This window comes from Medicago sativa, chromosome 2, assembly GCF_051527215.1.
Source record: "Medicago sativa cultivar Bolivia chromosome 2, Bolivia_mono, whole genome shotgun sequence".
In the NCBI taxonomy this organism is placed as follows: Eukaryota; Viridiplantae; Streptophyta; class Magnoliopsida; order Fabales; family Fabaceae; genus Medicago; species Medicago sativa.
This window is the reverse complement of record NC_140750.1, coordinates 13,982,218-13,993,546: the sequence shown is the minus strand read 5'-3', so window position 1 is coordinate 13,993,546 and position 11,329 is coordinate 13,982,218. Positions and strand designations below refer to the sequence as shown.

Below are 11,329 nucleotides of genomic sequence, written 5' to 3'. Positions count from 1 at the left end.
ATATCCCTCCTAAATCCTAAGTTCACTCAGCCCGGGTGCAGGACTTTTGATATTTCTCACCCCACACGTTTGCAAGAGATTAAACATTTATTCACATAGGAAAGCAAGTAAAAGAAGCAAGTAAAACACACAAGCGCAAGCGTGGAAATAAAGACTAGGTGTAACTCTCGAATCTCCCCAGTGAAGTCGCCAGCTGTTTTATCTTGGTTTTCGGGTGTCAAACATTGATTACATTTGAACCTTTTAAACCGGTGATATCTTATTTTTTTCTTGGGAAGGGAAAAAGTAAGCAAAACCCTTGAGAATCGAGGTCCGGGAGTTGTTTTCGCTACGGGAAGGTGTTAGGCACCCATAACGACTATAGTAACCTATAGGAACCGTCTCTAATTTCTACGCGCGCGCTTTATTTTTAAATGCTATTTTGAAAGAGTTTATTAAACCTAAGAGTTTTCTAAGTGAAGAATTGGAGGGAGAAGAATGTTTGAATTTTTATTTTAGTTGAATTGAAGGAACTTTGTTCCTTGCCTACGTACCCGTTTAAGGGATCAAATCCACCGTAGTTCTCTCTCAAAAAAAATGTTTTTATTTTTGTTGGTTGATTTTAAGTTTGAAAATGGGATTTTGAAGAATAGAAAGAGGCCTCAAGGGCATGAGATTAGGAAATTGTGAGATTTGATTAGTGAATTGCAAAAGAAGTCAAAGTTTGATTATTTTCATTGAAATTTGATTAAGAAAATGGAAAAGAAAATACACTGGGACGTCGGATCCCAAGGTTTATTTGGAAAAGCTTTGAGTGAAATTGTTCACATTTGTTTGGAAAATTGGTTTTTTCTAAGTATGAGTCCTAGGCATTCATCTAAACATATAATCCTAAGCATACATCTAAACATGCATATTCTAGCTATTTACCTAAAGTGGTGTGTGTGCATGTGTCGGTGCTTGTGTCGGTGTACATTATTAGAGTCCATTGTCCTTATTACATCATTGGCCTAGATACATTCTATGGCCTCTTTGCCAAGAAATTAAAATTGCATGAAGGTAAAATATTACAAAACCTCTAAGTATTTACATTTTTTAACTTAAAATGCAAGAAATTAGATGAAGAAGAAGATGAAGTGGGAATGCTTATGATGAATATGAAACATGAAATGGAAAGGTTAGTAGCATAGAGCAATATCAAAGGGAATAAAGCAAGAGAAATACTAGGACATAAAGGGTAGAAAATAAAGGCAAAAGAGTGCAAATATAGCTAAAATTTATTCATAAAATGCAAGAACCAAGTGACCTATAATTCCCACATTCCAATTACATTTAAAAAGGTTCATAATAAAGTTTTGGAATGGAAATTAAGACTACATGATTTTCTTGGCATTTTAAAACAAATTTTGAACATACTTGCATTATTTAACTATTTAACTAACTTGCAAGCTAAGTAACCTACTAAGATTCATACTCATGCACTAATGTCAAATACAAATAGTAGCTAAACCCTATGGAATCAAAAGATATAGGTTACCAACATTCAATTGGAATTAAAATCAAATGATTTTTCATTTATTTTTAGCACAAAATGTCACAAAACATTAGGAGAATTAACCACACCATGCTCACCAATTTTTTTATGTACAATTAACACCAAACAGTCACATAATTGTCAAAAAAAAACACTCATGAATTTCTTTGGAATTTTTTCAAAGAGTTTTGATCACGAGAACATGTAAAAATTTTCACAAGATTTAACAAATGCAACAAACTAATAGTAAAAAAAAAAATGCTACATACTTTTTTATCCAAATTCAACACATAATAACATCACAAAAAGATCAAGAAACTAGTCCAAAACACATGAAAAAAATACTTGGAATTTTTAACAAATCTTTTGAGCATAAAGATGTGCAAATAGCAAGAAACAGTGGTAAGAAAAGTAACAAAACAAGGAGACACGCAGGAAACTAAGCCCAAACCCAAGCCCAAAGGATGAATGGATCCTGGATCCTCAGGGAATCACAGAAGGCCGTTGGATTGATCCAACTGGATCAACCCTTAGATCTAACGGCCAGGACACAAAGCCAGTGGTCCAATGACTGAACCAAACCGGTTCAGTCTGCTTATAAAAGGTCTTGAAGACCGGTTCACCTCATTTTCCCATTCGTTTCTCTCTCTTCTCTCAGAGTTCTCTCGTTCTCTCTTCTTCTTACTCTAACCCTAGCGGCGCCGTTCATGGCATTCACACATCAAACATGATTTTGGACTATGAATTATGAATCAACACACAAATCAAACATAGAATGGATGCGAAACACTTCGATCTTGCTATTTTTCTGAAGAAAGTTGTTCGAACCGTTTGATTTTGACTTTTTTAGAGAACAAGAGTTCGAAACGTTTCGATCTACACGTTCTTTGAAGACGAGCGTTCAAAACGTTTCGATCTATATGTTTCTACAGGTTTGATTTCGGATTCTTTTGTTTTTTAGGGTTTCAACTTTCTTTTCAAAAAAATTTTGAATCAAAACCCTAATTCGAACTACTTTCTTCATTATTCATGGATTTGAAACTCAATTGATGAAATAAACGGTGAATTTTGGACGATTCATGTTTCTAGGGTTTCGTTCGAACTTCTTCGGATCTTTTTCAAAATCTTTCTTCAATTCACTGTTTATTCTTGATCTCAAACCTTCGATGATGATTTCGACGCAAAAACGAGAAGGTTTTCCCTGAATATACCTGGATTTGTTTGGAGATTCGAACGTAAGGTCCTTGAGCAAGCTTCGGCTTCTTCTGGTGAACTTCGAGACCGAAAATAAATCGGTGCTTTGGCTTTCTTCTTCTTCGAACTGTGATCTTGCTTCAATTTCCCCTTTCTTCTCTTCTTCGAACTGTGATCGTACAATTTCCTTGAAATTGTGCTGGAATTGCAGTCTTCAATTCGATGATGATGATTCCTTCGAATCTCTGAGAATTACGAAACAAAATCACCTCAATCTTGAACTGTTTTCATTGTGCAATTGTTGAATTTGAGCTTTCTGTGATGAATTTTGTGGATTTTTGGTTGTGAATTGATGAATTTGAGAAACTTTGTGGCGATGATTGATTTGGATTGCGGTGGTTTTAGTTTGTTACGGTGGTGATTGAATTCTGTTACGGTGGTGATTGAATTCTGTTACGGTGGTGATTGGAGAGAGAAATTCTGTTAAAGGTCTCTGATGGTGATGTGTCACTGAGTAATTGGGAAAGTCCTCTGTAATTGGTGATGTGGCCTCAATTTATAGGCCAAGTGTAATGTTCTGGACCAATAGCCTTGTGACACCTGGACATGGACTTGGAATAACTCGGCCTTGCTGGTTTTTTTGCTTTGAGGACCTTTCTGCAAATGTTGAAAATGCATGGACCATTCCTGTAAATTTAAAAAGACTGGACTGCAAATAATAAAAAAACAATAAGCTGGACAAAAAGGACTTAACTGCAGTTTGACCAAAAAAGAATTAAGAAATTTGACCTAAAAAAGAAAAAAAAATTCGAATCAAAAGGACTTAAAAAGAAAATAAAATGACTCAAGGACTAAGATGCAACTTTAGAATTTTAGGACTTTAGAAATTTTTAAGATAAAATTGGATTAAAACTGGTAAAATGGAAAACAACGTAAAGCGGAACAAATAAAATTGACAAAACGGACTAAAATGAACCAATGGCCTAAATGAGGTACTTTAAAGTACCTCTCTGCCGAAATTTCGTGTGAAATGACCAAAATGCCCCTGGGGCTAAAACGACTGCAAATGACTTAGATACGAATTTTAAAATGGGTTTTTAACAAGGAACTGAAGCAAAGACTCATTCAAGCAAAATTAACAGACTCATAGACAATTTTTAGGATTTAAACAGTAACTTGACACTTGAAATGACCAAAATGCCCCTAGGGGCAAAACTGACTCAAAATGACTTCAAAATGCAAATTTTGGACTGGATTCTGACATAGAATTGAAATGAAGACTTATTCAAACTATTTGAAAGGACTCAACCAACTTTTTTAAAAGACTGAAAGAAATTTGACATGGGAAATGACTAAAATACCCTTACATGTGAATTTTGCAAATAACATTGAAATAGAAAGCAGAGAAAGATGTAATTGATCAGAGACAGTTCAAGTGACTTATAATGCAAGCAAAGAAAAAATTGACTAGTATTTTTAGGTCCAAAATTAGGGTATAACAACAGGTAGGCGGTCGAAACCACTGGGGGTAAGTATTACATTAATCATAATCAAACTATAATAGACAGATGTATAATTGTAAAAGAGTTCACAAGTATTTGCATGCATGTTCAACATCAATCATTCAATCATACAAGCAATACAAGTACACACTTACCACCCATCATTAACAATCTCAAAACAACCATCTGACAATTCAATTTATGCAATGCACCTAGACTTGACACATATATGCATGTGGTACCAAATCAACAACAATGGATGCAACAAAAACATCCAAGTAAGAGTACACCTCCTCTTACTATGTAAAAGTACACCTCCTTTTACATTTCAACAACAACAACAACATGATATGATGCATGGACATATAGCAATGACTCGATAATGCACAACTCCAACATAACAACTATCAAAACAATGTAAAAGTACACCTCCTTTTACATTTCAACAACTCAACAACATTGCATTATCAAGAATCATGCCCATACATTCCACAATCATAGCTCACATAAGGTTCATCAACATTCATCATCATCAATTTACAATTCGTTTCCATTTACATCACATAAATCAAGTAAAATGGAATAACACAACAATTTATGATAAGCATCATTCTCAACCTTCCACAATCATTCAAACACAATTATTTAATCATATGTGACCATTCACAAAAGATTCATAAGACTTTAGTCCTTCAAGATTCATTTCTACCAAGTTCGTCTCCAAAGTCACCATTTAAAAATAATAGAAGTTATGAACCAAAACCAATCCTACAAGCTCAATTGCCTATGCCATGCATTCTCACAAGTCACTTATAGGTGCAGTAGAGGATACATAAGTATTTCATCGGCCAAAAACGACGAATTCAAGAAAAACTCAAAGTTCGTCTCACTTTTTCACTTTTCACAAAATTTTCCATTTTCAAAGCAAAACAAGTTAGATCCATCACCTCATAGATTAGATAGTATTAAACACCTTAATTGAACTCATAAAACCCAAGTTTGAAGTTTGGAAACAATCCATAAGGTTTGGGTCGACTTGGAAATAGTTATGCGGATTTTTCGTAAAATTTTCCTAAGACCACCTTGGAGTATTTTCCTCATAACTCACAAACCAAAAATCATTTGCAAGTCAAACCAAAGCCTCTGGAAAGCTAACAAAATTATCTACAACTTTCATGTTTACGTCAAAAGCCAAATCAAAACAGAAATGTGAGAAAAAGATGCAAGAACACAGAACAGGAGTGCTGGCTTCTGATCTGGATCAGCTTCTGATCAGGATCAGCTTCTGATCTGGGTCAGCTTCTGATCAGGATCAGCTTCTGATCTGGGTCAGCTTCTGATCTGGTTCGCTTCTGAACAGTAGCGCTTCTGAACGATGCTTCTGAACAGTAGCGATCCTGAACAGTAGCAGATTTTTTTTTAACCTTCACGTTTTCGCGCATAAAAATCGAACCGTTACTCCGTTTTCGATGCCGTTTTCGCCTATACGCTCCTGACACTTTGCTCTATCATAATATACAGATAAATTCAAGTTTCAACCATCCCAAAATCATTTCTCCCAAACCTCACATAATCATTTTCTTTGCAAAACCGCTTAAACACCGACATTTCACACGAAAAACCCGTTTTCTCCCAAACAACTCGACTAACACAATCACAATATGAAAACAGAAATTCTACCAATTCCAATTCATCCAAAAACATCAAAAACTCAGTCAACAACCTCATATATCAAAATTTCATATGGGTCCTTCACATGAACAACTTGACACAAATTTCACCAATTTGAACAACAACAACAAATCTCATCATAATTCATCATTTCAATGATACCCATTGCATCAATTCATCAACAACACATGTTAAAACAACAACAACAACATTTGAACATGAATTCATCAACAATTCAACAACCACAACTTCATTCATCATCAATTTCATACAAAAACATATCATGTTCATTCTACCCATTTTGACATACAAATTCAACAACAACAACACAATTGACATTCAATTCATGCATATAATCATATCAACAAAATTAAGCACGAAATTCTACAACCAAAATCAAATTAAGCACTTAACCACAATTATGCAAAGAATTAGGGTAGAATTAAACTAAAGGATTATGATTAAAGCCTAACCCCCTTACCTCTAACACCAAGAATCTTTAATTCAAGCCTCAATTTAGCTCCTAGATGATGAATCCCCTCCTCTAGCTCTAGCCCTTGATCTTGTTCTACTCTCAAGCTTCTATCTCTTCTCTTCCCAAATGAAATGAAATGTGAAATGTTGTGAAACCTAATTTTCACCAACAACTAGAGTTTATATATGTGCTCTATTCAATTGGGCTTATCTCTCAAACCTTAATGGGCCTAACCCATTTCTATTCTAACACCCAAAATGTCACTACTCACTTAACGGTAAATTACAACACTAACGGTCACTTACCGGTAAATAAAATGATTACTACACTCTCTCTAGTAACTTGGTAAAATAATATTCTTACTAAGCACTAAAATAATTCTCATCCAAAATTACAAAATTACCCCTACTTTCAAAATGACCAAAATGCCCCTAAGACCAAAATGACTAAAATACCCTTTTTCACCGAATACTACAATTCCCAACCAAAAATACACACAAATGCAAATAATCACATAATAGCACACACAACACACATAAATAAATAATAAAATAAATCTAGCGAAAAATCGGGCTGTTACAGCATGGACCAATTCCAAACAAAAAAAAGTGCAAGGACCAATGCCAAAATCTGATGGAAGTGCAGGGACTAAAGGCATATTTAAGCCTTTAATGTCATCACATTGATTAAGAGTTGTTAACCATATAAATAGGACATATGGTAAATATAGATGACTTTTACGGTAACCATAAACAATTTTGCTTTCCTTCAAGTTTTTTTTATCAGAAATGGCCTAGATTTATACTCCTTTGTCATGTGTTTTTGTTGGGATTATTGTAGTGGCAGTGAGATGAATACAAGATTACAATGCAACTTGAACCTGATCTACTTTTGGAGGTTGTTAAAGACACGAATTGTTATTATAAAATCTGATCAAGAGGAACACACCAGTACTGGAAAGGTATATAGTTTTTTTTTTTTTTTTTCATAGGTGTCTCAGTTTTACGGCTTATTTATTAAGGTTTTGTTTCTTTTGTTTGAACTTTGAACCTTCAATACTGGCAATTCAAAATCGTATGTGTTATTTTCTTTTATAATCTTGTACTAAAATGTTGTATCTATAATGGTACTTGTTTTTAACGGAAATACACACATCACATATAATTGTACTTGATTGAGTTGATTCGTAGGAAGTAGGAACATGATTCAAGATGAGAACAATACTTGAAGGAGTTCATACAAGTGATTATATGTCTTGAAACAATTCATGCTAAATACTAAAGATTTTTCGATGAATAATAAATGGCTTAAAAATCTTTATAATGGATACTATTGTTTTTTCATGAATAATTGAACTAAATTTTTCCAATTTCATAAAATTAACATTGGAGCGCAAGTTAGCAAGACCATGTTAATACGATATTTCAATATAAAATTGCTAATTTTATTAATTTTTGAATGTTATTTTTGTAGGTACATTTTGACATGGGTTCATTTATTTTAGATATATCTGTTGCAGTTGAAGCACACTCAAGTTGCAAGTGATGCATAGCAACATTGGATGGTAAAGCTGCTTTCAAGTTTGTACAGATTAAGGTTAATTTTCCTTTTTTGGAGTTGTATCATTTATGTTTAAACGACTTGGTGCTCATGTTGTTGGAGTGGAAATGTGTATGCAAACAGGGACTTAAGAGTGAGAAGTTGTGTTGTAATGGTTCCTTACAATTTTTATTATTTGGAACTAATAGCTGGGTTGCTAAGTTTTTGGCAAAACATTTTTGTGCACAAGATCATGCAATCATCCTTTTAATTTTGTTGGAATATGGGGAGTAGTTATTCCATGGATGTGGATTTCTACTCGGATAGATTTGTTCACAAAAATTGTTTATCAAAATGTGAACACAATTTATCTGTAGTAAGTTGAAAGTTTTGGTACAGTTTCTATGTAGGTTTTTAAAAATTTGACGTAATCATTTTTAAATAGCTTCTCCCTTCAATTTCTATTCATATAAAGATTTCTTACTACTTTAAGTAAATACATATTTTCAAAAAAATAAAAATATTTTAATAGAGAGTTGATTTTGTCAAGTAGTCTAGTGGCTATAATTCACCTTTTTGAAGGTGAATAAGTGCAGTGTCCGACACCTGCATGTAACAATGCATGTCCTTGCCAACTGAGTTATGTTCACAGGGACGAGAGTTGATTTTTTTACTAATGTAATTGTCACATCTTAATTTGTCCTCCGTTCAATGCAGATAATGTGGGCGCTCTTGAATTGTTGGAAATATTAATCAGTGATTATAATTGGGAAAATATAGATAGACACCCTCTTTCCATACCACTCTTGTACACGAGAGGGTATTTTGGTAATGTGTAACAAAAGATATGTAGTTATTTTGGACCCACATTGCCATATGTTGCATTTATGTGTGAGGGTTTAAGGGATATATGCCACATATGTGTGTCTATGTATAAGCACTCTTATAATTTTGCAATGAAACATGTTTGGTAATTATAAAAGGAGGGAAAATACATTGTTGAGATATATAATGATGTCAAGAAGATTTATATCTCAAGATTTATGTCTAAGAAAGCATTGCTAAAAAAAATACATATACTAAGGAAGCAATATTGTTCCATTTCCATATCACTATTTTTTATATAATCTCATTGCAAAAAAAAATGTAAATATTATAAAAAACAATTTATGCTTAAAAAAAATACAAGACAATTTAATCTGTTAATAAAAAATAAAATATCTTTGGTTAAAAAATATTATAAAATATAAAAGGTTAAGGAAAACCTAACACTAAAACTATTGAAGACAAGTTTGTATTGTTGTAAGTTGTAACCTTTTATAGAGGATGAAATGCATTCCAGCTTCAAACGGTTTGTCGCATGTGTTTTTCATTACTAAGATATTTTCAACCACCAATGGTACATACCTTTCTCACCCATTATAACCCAAATGTTTCCCTCCCACCATTTGATTTGCTTCATTCTCATGTTGTTCCTAGCCAATAAAAAATTAACAAATTCCTCTCTCTTTCTCCACAAAGTCATGTGAACATTGGCCCACAATAATGACTAAGAATTGATGACTAGTAAAATCAAATTTCCTATAATTTTTGTTTTATCATACTCTTGTTCAAATGTAGTAGCCTACTAGGAGTTTGCTATCCATTATGTATTTGTTTTTTTTTTTTTTTAAATCAATGTTAATTATCTATTATCTTCATAGAAATTTATGTATTGATATGTAAGATTAATTTTGTGTATCTCGTAAGTGGTTTTGTTGTTTGATCATCAAATTGGAATTGCTTCAAAACTTATAATCTAATCCAATTCAATCAACTTGTTTTAGTTTGGATTATTTTGTGTCTCAAAACTCTTTCAACCCAATTTGCACACTGTAAATATTATTTCCAAATACTAATTAACAATTAATTGAATTCCGATCCAATAAAAAAAATCAGTGAATTGTTTAATATTTTAGTTATACTTTTGCCTAAAGCAGATATCATCTTCACAAAACTGCAAATATTTATTTAGTCAGATAAAATTACAATGAACAACAAAACTTTCTCATAAATAAATTTTAGTCATTTCTATATAATGTATACTTGTATATGACATATACTTGCTGTGTTCAACAATTATTCCTACTATATGTAGAAAAACATTTATAAACACACACAAATAATTTGTATTTTTTTAATCAATTAGAGACATATCGATATTTATTATGACAATACATTTTTTATTTTGAGAGGGGATTATGACAGTACTAATATTACTAGAGAGCTATACAAATGCTCTCTCAGTTTACTATTAATCTAATATATGTATCAAAATTAAATACCACGATCAAGTTTGAAACTCTTGCACTTATTAACATTATATATTATAGATATAGATAGATTATCGATTATAGAAACATAAAAAATTAAAAAAAAAAAAAATAGATTATAGATAGATTGGTAATGCACTATTGAAACTTAATATTGATCGGGCCACAAGAATGCTCCCATTGCAAAACTTCTCTTCTCATCAAGACTACCCTTGAAACTTAATCCATACTCCTTAAGAAGCAATTCCACCTTCCACTCTTCCATCTTCTCATAATCAACTTTGGTATAACGTGGATAGTGAAGAGGCATTTGAAACTCATAAGAAGAAGAGTTTTCATCACTAACCTCTTTCAAATTGTTCAAGCACTTCTTCTTGACTTCTCCATTAGGGTAACCTTCAATTTTATCTTCTCTAGGGTACCCTAAAATGTTGCAAGCTGAATGGAGAAGCCATCTTATTATTAGTGCCATCACCTCTACCTCTTAATTTATCTATTTCTTAAAGCAAGTTCTACTACTACACAACCACTATATATATAGGAGTTTGATGCATATGTGTAATAGTATAATTTGTGAAAGACAAAAAAATGCGTATTACACGCGTTAATTAAGCTTATAATTATGAATTACTTGAGATATACGATTTGCCTACGAATTGTTTACTATTTGCATTTTTTATTTTATATATGGTGCTAAGATATTTGGTTATTATTTTTAAAAGTTTTCCCATTATATTTAGGGTTGCTTGGAGTGCTTTGATAGGTTAAGTTTTTCTTGAATTGTGTTTGTCAATTGTCAATGCTATGAAATAATTATAAAAATGCAATTATGTTTCGTGTTTGTGACACCCATGACCCTTAACGTCATACACATCAATAATTGCTTTCTAATCACTAATTCTTTTTTTGATCAAACTTATCATCACTCATTCACTACTATGTAAGAATATTTTAACCTAATTTGCTTCAAACTTTAATTTAGTGCTTCAGGTGTCACTATTTTAATTTCCTGAAATCTTTTGCTAGTTTTCCACCACGTGAAACTCACATTTATAATTTGTAACTTTCTCCGTTAAATCAATGTGTATGACCACTTAGTAACCCATTAGTGGGCAATAACAGT

The 11,329-nt window shown here is 32.5% G+C and overlaps 1 protein-coding gene across 1 annotated transcript; it reads right to left on the bottom strand.

Annotated features, from left to right (window-relative positions):
- Positions 1-10,065: 10,065 nt before the first annotated feature.
- On the bottom strand, positions 10,066-10,718 carry LOC146944778 (uncharacterized). The gene has a single exon (XM_085743123.1). It carries the CDS (start codon positions 10,676-10,678, stop codon positions 10,355-10,357), a length of 324 nt encoding a protein of 107 aa, XP_085599249.1. The 5' UTR covers positions 10,679-10,718; the 3' UTR covers positions 10,066-10,354.
- Between the last annotated feature and the right edge of the window lie 611 nt (positions 10,719-11,329).